The sequence below is a fragment of the Pipistrellus kuhlii genome, unplaced genomic scaffold, assembly GCF_014108245.1.
Source record: "Pipistrellus kuhlii isolate mPipKuh1 unplaced genomic scaffold, mPipKuh1.p scaffold_m20_p_7, whole genome shotgun sequence".
NCBI lineage: Eukaryota > Metazoa > Chordata > Mammalia > Chiroptera > Vespertilionidae > Pipistrellus > Pipistrellus kuhlii.
Window position 1 is genome coordinate 47,640,228 of NW_023425573.1, and position 14,269 is coordinate 47,654,496.

The 14,269-nt window shown below is 43.8% G+C and overlaps 1 protein-coding gene across 12 annotated transcripts in view; it reads left to right on the forward strand.

The window, feature by feature from the left end:
* RBMS1 (RNA binding motif single stranded interacting protein 1) overlaps positions 1 to 14,269 on the forward strand; it is a 217,308-nt gene that overhangs the window by 190,433 nt on the left and 12,606 nt on the right. For 9 of the 12 annotated variants that reach the window (XM_036422247.2, XM_036422246.2, XM_036422239.2 and 6 more), the window contains exon 7: positions 13,440 to 13,555. In XM_036422247.2, the coding sequence (XP_036278140.1) occupies positions 13,440 to 13,555 (116 nt within the window). The remainder of the gene's footprint in view (positions 1 to 13,439; positions 13,556 to 14,269) is intronic. The other 3 variants (XM_036422245.2, XM_036422240.2, XM_036422243.2) reach the window with 1 other exon arrangement.

The following is a 14,269-nucleotide window of genomic DNA, read 5'->3' on the forward strand; positions in this document are numbered from 1 at the left end:
CGGATCTCACCAGCAGCCAAGCCTCTCTCTCTCTCCCAGAGTTCAGCAGTTTAGCCACTCACCAGCAGTCACCAGCAGCTTGGGGCAGCTGCTGGTCAGCCCCGCCTTTATGGTCAGGCCCGGAGATAGGCCCAGAGATGCTAACCAGCATAGAAACCCACCAATCAGAACCAAATATGGTTGAAGTGCGAGGAGTCAATAGCTGCCTAGGAGGCGGGGCTTTTGATGCTAATTGGCATAGAAACTGACCAATCAGAACCAAATCTGGGTGAACTGCAAAGGCAGAACCTAAGGTGGGGGCTAAGGAGGGTTTTTAAGGGCAATAGCTGTTTGGTGAAAGATGTAAGAAAGAATTAAATTTTTTTAATGACTGGTTTGGCATTATAGTGCATATGGCTGGCTATCAGTCCAGATATAGGGATTATGTGTTTTTGTCTGCCAAGAGCATCTCCTCCTGCTGAGAAAGGCTCCCCTGCCTCCCCCCCGCCCCCCCCCCCCCCCCCCCCCCCATTTAAGCAGTCCTATCCTATGTAATCTATCTATACTAATAAAAGGGTAATGTGCTAATTAGACTGGATCGACAGGCCATCTTCCAGACATATGACTTCTCCCGGACAAAGCCATGGTGGTGGGGGCCAAGGCAGAGGCAGTTAGGGGAAATCGGGCTGGCAGGGGAGGGCAGTTGGGGGGTGATATCAGGCCTGCAGAGGAAGGTATTTGGGAGTGAGATCAGGCCAGCAGGGACAATCAGGCAGGCAGGCAGAGAAGTTAGGGGCAATCAGGCAGGTAGGTGGGCAAGTTAGGGACCATCAAGCCAGCAGGCAGAGGGGTTAGGGGTGATCAGACAGGCAGGCAGGTGAGTGGTTAGGAGCCAGTCATCCCAGATTGCGAAAGGGATGTACGACTGTAGGATCAGGCCTAAACTGGCAGTTGAACATCCCCCAAGGGGTCCCAGATTGAAGAGGGTGCAGGCTGGGCTGAGGAAACACCCCCTCCATACTCGAATTTCATGCACTGGCCCTCTAGTAAATAATAAAATCTGTCCATTTGTGTTTCAGATTGTTCAGGTCTCCATACTCTTGAAACTAAAGTAAGCCCTCTCTAGCTCCTCCCCACATAAACCTTCTAACACCGTGTTCCACTTCCTCGCTTCTCATACCCACCTCAACTCTATCCAATCTGATTTCTTCCCCTAGGGTGCAACTGAAATTCCTTGTGGTAGACTTGTTGTATTCGTCTGCTAGGGCTGCCATGACAATGTATCACAGGCTGGTTGGCTTAAACATAAAAAATGTATTATCTCAGAGTTCTGGAGGCTGGAAGTTCAAGATCAGAGTGTCAGCAGGGCTGGCTCCTTCCAAGGGCTGGGAAGGAAGAAATACTCCAGGCTTGCTCCTTGGACTGTGAATGGCTATCTTCTTCCTCTGCCTCTTTACACCATCCTCCCTCTGTGTGCATCTGTCTCTGTGTCCAAATTCCCCCTTTGTATAAGGACACCAGTCATTGGATCCAGGTCTACCCTGAGAACCTCATTTTAACTTTAAAGACTCTATGACTAAGGGGGTTGGGAGGAGGTAGAAGAGGGTATAGGAGGGATAAGAGATAATGAAAGGAGACTTGACTTGGGGTGCTGAACACACCGTGTAATATACAGATCATGTATTATAGAATTGTACACCTGAAACCCGTATAATCTTATTAACCAGTGCCACCCCAATGAATTCAATAAAAAATAAATAAAAACACATTTTAGAAAAGACTCCATGTCTAAATAGGTCACAGTCTGGAGTGCTTTTGTATGGACGAAACACAGCTCAACCCTAACATTTATTCCCAGGGCTCAGACCTAGAGGCTTCCCTGTCTTCTCTGTGGTTGGTCTGCCTCCTGGATTTGGTACTGCTGGTCCCTCACTCATCCTTGAAATGTGTCCTCCTCTGCCTGATGTTTTAGCTGTCTCTCCAGTTCCTTCCCGTCTCGTGTTAATTCATTCTCTTTTGTGTGCTTATTTTCTTCCCTCTGCTCCTTAATTATTAGTGTTCCCCTCAATTCCATTTTTGGCTCATGATTTTACTATAATTCATCCACTCAAGCTTTCAGCTATTATTTCCATTTTGATGACTTTCTGACATTCATCGCTTATCCTGGCTTTTCCCCTGAGGCTGCTGGCCTCACTCACCTTAGTTTTATCTACTTCTGATTTAATTTACTCCCCTTCCCATCTAATCCTGCTCCTCTACCTATGTTCCTTAGCTCTGGGAGTGTAACCAGTATCCACCCAGGCACCTGAACTTGAAACCCAGGGCAGACTATCCTGGGTACCCCAGCCCCTCCTTTTATCATCTCTCACATTCAAAGTCATTCAAGTCCTTACATTTTCACCCTGATTATTTCTAAAATCTAGTCTCCCCTCCATCCCTCCTACCACTGTTTAGTGTAACTCCTCACCTCTCCCCTAGGCCATTACCCTGGCCTCCTGCTTGCCTGCCCTGTTTCTAGCCCTTTTGCTCAGGTGTCCTCAGGTGTCATCCCTGCCAGCGGCCAGAGGGACTTACGTAAAATATAGGCCTTGTGTCACTTGACTGCTAAAAGTCCTCCTCCGCCCCCACATTCCCCTTGCAAAAAGATCAGGATTCCTAGAGGCACATCAGGATTCCTAGTTTGGCACTGCCTCATTCTTCAGTCCTGTCTCCCTCTGCACCAGCCTCACTGTTTCTCCTCCATCCCTGAACTAGAAATGGTATTCCAAACACATGCTGCTTCCTTGCTCTTACGTGGTTTCCACTTTCTCAGGTGCTTTGCTTCCCTTTAACTTGGCTATCCCCTCTTTGCTCTTCAAGACTGTGCAAGGCTTGCATCCCCCTGGGAGGGCCTTCTCTGATCCAGAGGGTCACCCCCTGTTTGCCTGGCACCCCAAGGACACGCACCTGTATCATAGCATCTAACATGTTTACATGTGTTAGTCCATTAAACTGGAAGGTCTTCTAAGGCAGAAACCTCTCTCATCTTTCTGTTTTCATATTCAGCATAGCACTTAGACCATACTAAGCAACAATAAATGTTAGTTGACTTTGTGTAAATTTCACTAGACTCTTCATTAAGACAGTACTACCTATTTACAAGCTAGCATGTAAATTGGTATCAGTATTTGTTCTGCTATCGCTCCAAAGTTTTATCTTTAACTGAACAGCTGCTGATTGAGATGAGGGATTCGCTTTAATTTTCCATATCCACTTGAGTCTCACTCACTTCATAGAACACTTGTCTATCAGTACATGTGATACTGCAGACTACATTCATCTTCTCACACTAAAACTTAACAGTTGTGTGGCTGTCTGTGAGCTTGGACTGCCACAGGCACAGGTTTGGAGCATAAACTATAAGACCTGGAAGTAGCCCAGCCCGTGTGGCTCAGTGGTTGAGCGTTGACTTATGAACCAAGAAGAGGTCATGGTTCCATTCCTAGTCGGGTCACATGCCCGGGTTACAGGATCGATCCCCAGTGGGGGGCATGCAAGAGGCAGCCAATTAACAACTCATCATTGATGATTTTATTTCTCTCTTCCTCTTCATTCCCTTTTGAAATAAATAAAAATATATTCTAAAAGACATGGAAGTAAACTATTCCAATGAACTCAGCCTTGTGAAAGAGCTTCTCTTTGTTTTTTTTTAAAGTTGATTTTCTTCTTCCATCAACAACACCTGAATTGGAAGAAAATAAATAAATAAATAAATAAATAAATAAATAAATAGGGATGTTTACCCTCCAACCAAGTAGAAACAAGGGAGAAATTTCATAAAAGGGCACCTTCTGCAAACCCTGCCCTATGGGGCCTCCTCATTAACCACTGTGAGCACTGCCCCCTGGTGTTTTCTGCACTTCCATGTCATCCTTTGCACAGTCAGAGCCTCGTGGTATTTGTTCTTTGAAGGGCTGCTTACCCACCCACCTGTGACTGCTTATTCTTGCGTGTGACAAGGAAACTTTAAGAAAAGCCATGTCCCAGCCCACATTTGTTTTTGATGTTGTGATCAGTCTGAGATAAGATCTGCCAGTTCCCCCGGTGGAACAGATTTCGGAGTGTCCTGGGTGGAGGTTGGACAGTTTCCTTTTTTCTCTGAAGGTCTCCACGGTTGTATCTTTTAACTGTTTTCTTTGAAGTGGGTTTGAAGATTATTGGTCACACCCATTCACGGAAAAAAAACACCTGGATTTCCAAACCATGTATAAATGGTTGTAGGAGTCTCTGTACCTTGCAACTAGTAGAAAATAGTTCCTTCCAAGGTGTGCTAAGTGTCCAACAAGGCACAAGAAACAGATAATTCCTATCACATCTCTTTTTGGGGGGTGGGGGGCAACTGTGCAGTTAAATCCATTCTCTTCGTTCTGAATAAGAACTTAATTTTGTGGCATTTTCTAATACTGAATGATGTTTTCTATGTGTTGGTCTTGGTTCCCAACTAGACTGCAGGTTCCTTGGCTGCCGAGGCTGTGTTAGTTTTGCTTCTGTGCCAGGCCCGGGAAGCCTGTGTGTCACCCTGTAACAGTATAGGTTACCAAGTGGGGCTAAGCATCCTTCCTGGGGAGCTCATCACAACAGCCATGGCTCTTTAGAGGGCCTTTTGGGATACCCTTCTGCATATAAACAAGGCTGAACTGCATTTTGGCAGCGGCTTGAAATGCACACTGTGGAACTTGGAAAGCACACTGTCCCAACGAACTCAGCTTTTCCCAAAAACAAATCCCCAGTGGATTTAAGAGCCCATAACAGAATTAGAGACTCTTTTCAATATGTCTGTATCGCTCCCCCTCTTTTTTGTGTATATAGGATATGAGGATTCTCTATGATGCCCAGTCTGCTCCCTCCTGCAATTACCCGAGTGGCTACTCCAAAACATAGGTTGCTCCTTGGAGGGCACATTATTTTCAGTAGAACCAGCTGAAAACAAGAATATTGGCAGGCAAGGGTACATTGAGTGAGCCTTCACTTTAACCTTTAAATAATGTAGGCTCATTGCTAGGCAGACATAACATTTCATAAATATGGTCAGAGGGTGGTTTATTTAATGATGCGAGTTGGTTAGCCAATAGAAGCAGAATTACCCGGATGGCTTCTGTCAGAGTACCTAGGTTCTTGCACGGCTGGCAGGTCGCCTGTGACATTGGAGCCAAGTACAGAAAAGAAACCCATGTTCGGCACAGTCCCCAAAAGACACTTTATGAAAATGAGCAAACTGTACAGTGAACTCATCTTGACTCACATCCTTAAGGAAGTCTGTAGATGGCTAAGCAGGAGGAGGTTGACTATACACATGAGTTGTCACATACCGATGCTTCCCATCCTTCTGCCAATGCACTGTTCATCCCGGAGCGGTGTGGCTGGGTTCTCAGTGCCAGGCATACCCCACCCTGGCCCAGGGCATGATACCTAACGCAGTACATGCTTACAGTTCTGTAAAACTCCACGTCACAAATTTAATGTGACCTGTATCCTGAAATTGGTTTTTAAAAATCTGGAGCTTTTGTGTCTGATGTTACCATGCTTTCAAAGAGGCTTTGCCATTTTTTTTATAGCATGTTCTTCTTTAAATCTACATTACAAAAGACAATTGCTCTGGAGGCCTTTTCTTCTATCCTTCTGCACCCAGTCTCTCTCGAAGCCTCCTCCTTTATTTGGGTTTACTGTGGTATTGAGTGGAGCTGGTGTACAGGAAGTCAGATTTGCCCAGAAGGTCCCCAGCCAGGATGAAAGAACCAACGACTTCTTTGTGGGAAAATCTAGGTAAATTCCGTAGAGATTCTAAATAACTACTGAATACTTAACTTGATAGATACGGTATTCTATCATGGTGGTGGTTTCCCACAAAGTGAGCATCAGAAACAAGGGGTTCTGGCCGGTTTTGTCAGTGGTTACGAGTGTCAGCCCTCGGACCAAAGGATCACAGGTTCAATTCCCAGTTCTCGGCAGGTACCTGGGTTGCAGGTTCGATCCTCGGCCCCTGTCAGGGCATGTGTTAAGGAGGCAACCAGTGGATCTGTTTCTCTCATGTCGATGTTTTCCTCCTCCTCCTGTCTCCTTCCCATTCTCTCTAAAAATTAATGGAAATTAACCTTGGGTGAAGATTAACAAGAAGAAACAATGGGTGAAAGTTTTACTTGGATAGAACTGATGTCCAAATTAGGATACATCTCCAAGTCAAAAACACTGTCACTCAGGGCCATGATTCAGAGACCTGTCTAAAGACTCCTCTTCCAGTAGCTTCCTAGCAGAAAGTACAGTCTCTGAGAAGCTGATGCAGATAGCCTGTTGCCCGAGCTCTCCTCGAGCTGCCTGCCCTGTGCCTACTATTTCTGCACCTGTGGGGTGGACACACATTCATAAGAACAAAGGCCACACAATGAGTTCAGTGCTGCAGGAGGCAGTGTGACCACCATCTCTCTTTCTGGCCCTTTCCATGACATTAACGGAGTCTGAATAGGTTCCTGTGTGCTAAGGGCAGAGAGTTAAAAATGAAGTGCGTGCAGTCACAGTATGGGAGGGCTGGCTAGATTCTCAGTATTGTGCTGGATCATTCCACCACTCCGCCCAAGCTTTGTCTGCGTCATGGGGGAATCTCAGCGACGTGCGTGTGTGACTGCTGGCCCACTCCATCCAAAGACCGTTTTACGCCCGCTTTCTATGGTGCCCTGGCTTTTCTGATTGGGTGTGTGCCCTGCAGTGCTTAAAAGCAGCTCTGACCGCATTTCATAACTATATGTCTAGGTGATAGTGTTAGGGCATTGTCCTAAGCCAGGAGGCAGAAAATGTAATGTTTGGAAGAAAAAAGAAAAATTACAACTCTAGTAAAAAGACTGGACACCCTTCAAGGGTTTTTATTGCCCATTTTGTTCTCTGAATGTTTGTCTTAAGCATTGATTTACTTGGTAAAAACAAAACAAAACAAAAAAAACACACAAAGCTTTGGCAGTTGTAGGACAAAGACTTGTGCAAACTCCTAGTCCTCTGAGGACATTGTGATCACACCTTTGAACTGGGGTCTGCTCACACGTCCCTCACCCCGTGTGCCTCACCCCGTGTGCCTCACCCCGTGTGCACTGCAGAGCAATGTAAATGCACGCACATGCTCTCCCAGCTGCACTCTTCTGAGCAGTAGCTGCGGCAAGAGCCAGCGTGCTGGGCAGCCATGGGCTGAGCGCCCTCTTGCAGATCTAAAATTCCAAGGAAAGAAAGCCCAATTTTTAAAAAGCGACAAGGGACCACAGCTGGAAAGATGCCAGTGCTTTAGCTGAAGATGTTTGATGGATTGTTCTACCAGGCTCGTGATGGGGCTGGCTTCCTTGTCGCCATGAATCACACCCGGCCTGCAGCAGATTCCTTGAATCAGTTTCACACCTTTTTGCTAACAGGTTGTCCCAGGGAGGAGCAATAAGAAATGGAGAAGAAATGTTATGAAAGCATAAGGATCTTGGGTGGAGGATACAGATGTTACTATGGAGCTGTTTTCTAAAGAGCATGTGCCAGTAACTTCATCCTTAGCTGCAGCACGAGCCCTCCTCCCGTTCTCTGTGGAGCCAAGGCAGCCCCTCGCCAGCTTGTTAGATCCCCCAGAATGGAATCTCCATGGGAGACACACCAGCTTACAATGTCTGAACCCCGCCCCTCTCCTGAGCTCCTGTTACCGTAGCAGTAATAACAACAATAGCTGACAGGCATTGAGGGCCAAAGCACTTGGTATGTTAATGGTAACAAAACTTTTGAAGTAAGTTACTATCCCCATTTCACAGATTATGAAACCAGAAATATTAAATAACTTGCACAGAGTCGCCAGCTAGTCAGTGCAAACCCCAGGGAGACTAATCCAGAGCTAGTGTTCCAACCACCATACAGTCTGACCACCAGTATGGCCGTTGGCACTGAGACTGGGGAGATAAGTTATACACACACAGAGATGTTCCCACAGTATTATAATAACAGAGAAACTATGTGCAATCCCTTTTCCAATTGCACATTATGTAACCATTTATTAATTATTCTCTAAAAAGATAGCGAAAGGTCCACAATGGATGTGAGGGAAGAAAAGGACCTAAACATTGCAAATATGAAAAAATAAATAAATACAGATTTAGAAAAGTAGTAAACATAGAATAGTAAAATATTTATGTTAGAAGGATGGGAAAAGATGACAATTTTGTATTTTACTTACCCTGACTTTAATAGTGTTGGATTATTATTTCACTGCCAGGTAAAGCTGAGTGAAGATGGAAGCACTATATAAAGGCAGGAAAGGAGAGGTGTGGAAGGATGGGCATCTGTAGAGAGAATCTGGAGCTCTGAGGAGTGATTGAGCGGGGCAGCAGGATTTGGTTAGAAACCAGGCGCTAGAGCTGGAAGGGATGTCGTTGGTGTACACACTCCGGGGAAAAAATGAATAGTCATTTTTATTAGATCCTTAGATTGAGTTTTTAAAAGAAAAGTCCCAGATAGTTCCTTGCATGTTGTTAGTTGAGGCATTTTGAGAGTAGGTACCAGCGTCAGGAAGAAAGCTAATTGCAGTTGCTGAGTTGGCTAGTTTCCTACCACTGGTGGAAAAGCTTCTATCGAGGGCTGTTTGTGTTTTATAGAATGCTGATCGGGCTAAAATGCTACATACCTTAAAAAAAAAAAAAAAAAAAAAAAAAAGGCGTTTGGATGTAGCCATTTCTCCAGCTGTTAGAACTCGGTGAGAAAAAGGCCCAACAAACCACAGAGGACTGAGTCCTCCAAGCACTTAGAGATGTGAGGACTTCCAGGAGGCCAAATCAGAAGCTTGGTGCTTAGTCAGAGCAGGCATTTTAGAAGCGGTTTTAGTGTCGGGATCAAGGGGAGATAATGGAGCATAAATCATTGCAGAGTTTGAGCTTCAAAAGAGAGATAAGGAAGCTGCTTGGTGGAGATGTGCAGTGAGTCATCCTGGGGATCACCCAGATGGCTCATCGTCCTTTAGAGGAGGCATGGGAGTGCCCCACAGCCAGCCATTTGTAGATCATCCCGCTCGCAAAGCCCTGTCCAGTGCATGTTGGAGAATCCAGTAATGCAGTTACCCCAGGTGGCTCTTGAGGGGCCAGAAAAGGTCAGGTCAGTGTTTGCCTGTGTGGCCTTGCCTGCTGAAGGTTAGGTGACAGGACTTAAACTTTTGGAGGTACATGTTCCTGTTGGTTCTGATGAACAAGCAAGAAACTTTTCTGTCTTGGATATTAAGAAGAGAATCTGACCTGAAAGATCTCACACACACACACACAAAAAAAAAATGTTGCTTAGGTTGAAATTTTTAAAGGAAGATTTTAAAGTAGTTCATTTTATCAGAAAGGAAGAGTGGGTTAGTGTCCCACACTGCAGGAAATGCTTCTGTCTAAGGCAGTTTATATTTTACAGACTGTTGGTAGGGGTAAAATCTGAGGTACACAATCTGGTGAAATAAATTGCTTAGGGGCAACTTTTTATCTTTTTTTATATCACCTTAACGCAGGAATAGATCTAAAACCATAAATCATTTGTTAGAACTTTCTACAATTATTTTTTATGCATCAAGGTAAAGAGTTGCTAATCTAGAAAGGAGATCATAAAGAAGTTATGGGTTGACAGTTCATACTAACTTTTTTAACATAATATACCCAAACTTACCGATTAGTCACAGTCATACGCTGGTATTCGTGGCATTTCCTTTTCTGCCTGCCAGCCCCTCAATATTTCCCTCCTATAAAGAGCAGTCAGAGGCTACCTGAAGGACCGGTCTGTAGAACAAACTGGCATGGCATGGTGTCTCCCAATCTTATATCTGAAACCTGTGTATTAGGCTCCAAAAAACAAGCAAGTTGAAGACTATTCCCTGGTTTGGAATTAGCCACAGGAAATGCCAGTCAAATAAGAATCTCTCATTTTGTAACAAGCTTACATACACTTAAGAACAAGTGGATCATGATAGATCGGGGTGTGTGTTTGCTTTTCATTTCAAAACTCTTAACTGAACTCATCTAACCCTTGCTCAGCTTAATGACAGCATTAGTGTCTTAAAGAAATTTTCACATGGTTGCTTTCCTGGAGCACCTGGTACACTCTTTGTAACGAACAAGACATCAAGGATTTAACAGGGTTAAGCTGCTTCTCATAATGTCATCCAAGTGCAGGGAGTGCCAGCTGTAAAATAATTGGAGCACCCGCCAGATATGGCTCAGTTGGTTGAGGGTTGTCCCGTGCTGGGGTCAGCTGGTTCAGTTCCTGGTCAGGACACATGCCCAGGTTGAGGACTCAGTCCCCAGTAAGGGGTATGCAGGAAGCAGCTGATTGATGTTTCTCTCCTATCTCTTCCTTCCTCTTCCTCTAAAATCAATAAAAATGTAGTTACAAAAAAAAGGGGGGCGGGGGGAGAAGAACTGGAGCTGTTCCTGTATCAAGTACCGTATTTTTCGGACCATAAGATGCACCGGACCATAAGACGCACCAGTTTTTAGAGAAGGGAAATGAAGAAAAAAAGATTCTGAAACAAATAATGTCCTAAAATATTTTATGTGCATTAAAACCCAACATCACAGTCATAAACACATGTAATCAACCCTGTAAAGTAAACAGCAGCATTTAGAACCATTTTAGAGCCGGGCAAGCACACAGAGACCACATAGAGCCGGGCAAGTAAAAAAACTTTTTTTTTAAAGTATATGTGTAGGCTATATTTGGACCATAAGACGCAGGGACTTTTCCCCCCCACTTCTAGGGGGGGAAAAAGTGCGTCTTATGGTCCGAAAAATACGGTATATCACTTCTGGGTGGCATTTTTATTAAAAATAACATCTCTGAAAACAGCACACTGTATCATAAATGGTAAATCTGTTTCTATAAGGTTGGTACACTCTCATCCCCATTAGACTGCCAGCCTATTTTACCCACCACTGTATCCATAGTTCTTAACACTATACTTTAAACTTCGTGGGCACTAAAAAAAAATTTCACTTGCTAAACAGACCAAAGGGACTTTTAATAGAGGAAAGAAGCCATTAGAATTTGATTTGATACTACTGGGCACTCCTCTTATGTTTTTAGCAGACTTTGTTATTGCCCGAGTTTATTTTGGTTTTTTGACAGAGGGCACTCTGGATGAATTGAAATGTGTTGGAAGCATCTGACCACAGACAGGGACACTTGGCCTTTGAACAGCTGTGGCATTTCAGCACTTGCCAGGGGTTGACCAACTGTTTTCATTCACACCTACCTGCTTCAGCAGCCTGTAATGAGCTTGGCGATGAGTCCAACTGGCCCCCTTCTTTCTCTAGAAGAAATAACACTAATGGAAGAAAATGGCTCATTTTATAGTATTCTCCATGCCAAGCAAACTCTCTCTTTCTTACATTTCAGTCCAGGAGCTAGTCTTTATATGCCTCTAGATAAAAGCATCCTCTTAACATGAGGTTGCACAAAGTGCCAACAAACACAGAATTTATCATCTCTCTCCTGCCCTCCAAGGTTAGGGGAAAGCAGAATCCTAAAACCTCAGCTGTCTTTGGAGAAAACATTTAGGGCCAGAAGGACCTTTCCAGATCTGTGGAGAGTGAGATTTTGTTTCTTTGTTTAAGTTCTTGATTTGTCCTTAGAAGTCAAGGTGAGACATCTAAGGCCACGGATGCTCTCATCTCAGCAAGGTTTGCTTTTTATTCTCTTCTTTGCTTTGAATGTCTGTGTTCTCTTGGCCCTACTGGTTTCCATCTGCCCCTATATGGCCCAAGTTTAGAACTAAAGGCACCATCAGTGATTGGAAAGCCCTCTTGCTTCATTGCAACCATTTACTTTAAAAGCCAATATTTCCTTTTTTTTTTTTTTTTCCCCCCTAAGACTGAAGAGAGTAGCTCATCTACTGTCTAGGATTTGGCCCCAGTCCATCTAGCATCACACCCAGTTTGCCTTACATGGAAGTTCCTTGTTCCGGTGAGCCTGGGGGCGTTAGGGTGTGGTAGGAGTCAGAAGGAAAACAAAGGACCCCTTTGTGAAAGGTAGGGCCCAGGCTTCCTGGATTCTCACCAGATGCCTCATGGTTTTGCTCTCACCTCCTAGTACCCACAGCACAGTTGTCGTTCTGAAGTGAGCTCACATTCCCACACATCCTTTTGAGTGGGCCTCACTGGGAGAGGAGGAGATCATGCCAAACTACAGCCTAGACAGCCCCCGAGAAGGAATTACAGTTGGATTCGGTGTTGTGTTTTGTATTTTGGCAGAGAAGTGTTGAAAGACACTATTGCTTCCACCCTGTCATTAGTGGGTGGGTAATAGTGATATAAAATGAGAGATGAATTAGGATAATAAGAGGCAAAGGAGAAAGGGGTAAATTTCCCACAAGTAATATTTTTCTCTTCATGGTTATTTAACTTTGAGACAGAACCTGAAAGTAGTAATCACAGTTCTGTAGTAGACAAAGGGTGGAATGTGAGAGCCAGACAGGAAGGTGTGACTGCCTTTATTGCCTTAAGGAGAAACACACAGAAACATGCACCATTTTCAGGAATACACTGCTGTTTCCATTCTTGAAAGGCAAAGAAAAGTCACAGCGGCCAGCTGTGCCATCGCCCTTTTTTTTCTTTTCTCTTCTCTTTCTCTCTCTCTCCTCTGTCTTTTTAGCTCATGTGTACGTATCCCTGCATCCTTTGCTTTCCTGTGTTCTTGAGTTCTTTGGGTCATCTTATGATGTGGACGTAGAGTAAAGCAACACTGAGTGGGATGGTTAAAGGCACAGGAAAAACCTTGAAATAGGGTGTTCACTGGTTTTCAGCTTTCTCCCAACAGCTGTCTTCAATGCTGTATCCCAAAACTAAACAAATGCATTGACTGAACCAAGATGTAATAAGCACCCATACCATGCCAGACCCTGAGACTCTGGGGATAAAGCAATGAACAGAACAGATGTCACTGCCCCCGTGGAGCTTACACTCTTGAGGGGAAATAGACACCAAACAAATCAACACACTTACCAGTAGTTATAAACAGGATGAATAAAAATACATGTGAGAGGTCAAACTGGAAACATGTTTCTTCTGGGGAAGTGAAGGCCTCTGAAGGAATTATGGGAGCCATTTTAAGGTAGGGAGGAGAGGATGGACATAACCACGTTTACATTTGGAGGTTTGTAGAGGTGGAATTGGAGAGGGCCCAAAATTTTAAAAAGTGTATCTACATTTAAAGAGTGGCAGAAGTGAATCTTACGTGTCCTCAGAATTGCTGTTCAGGTGTTCTCATTACACTCTGGTTTGAATATAACAATATATTTGTCACCAGTGGATAATTTTATAAGGGTCTGAGCAAACTTTTTCCTTAAAGTGTTCTATTCACACTGCTGCTGTTAAAGAAGCAATTCAGTCACGTTGTCTTCCGTATACACACACACACATTTGGTTTCATATTGTTTCTCCCTGTGTATTTAGCTCCAACAGAACCTTTGTTGTGTAAGTTTGCGGATGGAGGACAGAAGAAGAGACAGAACCCCAACAAATACATCCCCAATGGAAGACCATGGCATAGAGAAGGAGAGGTGAGACTTGTAAGTTCTTTCCTGAAACTTTAGTGTGGGTGCATGATTCTGAGAGCCTGTGACTAGTTGCACAAGCATCATCTGAACTTGGCCGCCACACTCCTGGAATAATCCGCATAATGTCGAATTAAAAGTTTCCCAGTGGAAATGGTGCTGAGAGGAACAATTCACTAGATGGACAGGTAAATGGTGGAAACAGCTATGTTTACTACACCTCAAGTAAAAGAGCATTTCATATGCCATGGATTCTGAGAGAGGTTTATATTTATAACTATTCAGAAGTCATTCTAAATAACATTATTAAAATAAATAGTATATTTGTCATTGAGGGATTTTCTTTTCTTTCTTTTTTTTCTTTTTTCTTTTTTCTTTTCTTTTTTTGCTTAATTCTTTTGAGTAATGTTCTTTATTTAACAAAAACAAAACAAAACAAAAAAAGCTCAATTCCTTAATTAAGATGTTGGACCTCCTTTTCTCCATGTTTATTTTCAATGAATTGTGTGTTTTTAAAAGTAACATCTGGTTCAAGAATTTCTAGGGAATAGCCATCCAGTAGAAATAAATGTTCTGGAATATGACCAATGATAACCACTAGCCATGTGTAGCTATTTGAACACTTTAAATGTAGCTTGGATGTCGGAGGAACTCAATATTTTATTTAACTTTAAATAACTGCAAGTGGCTATTGGTTTCTATTTGGGACAGTACAGACCTAGAGCTTTA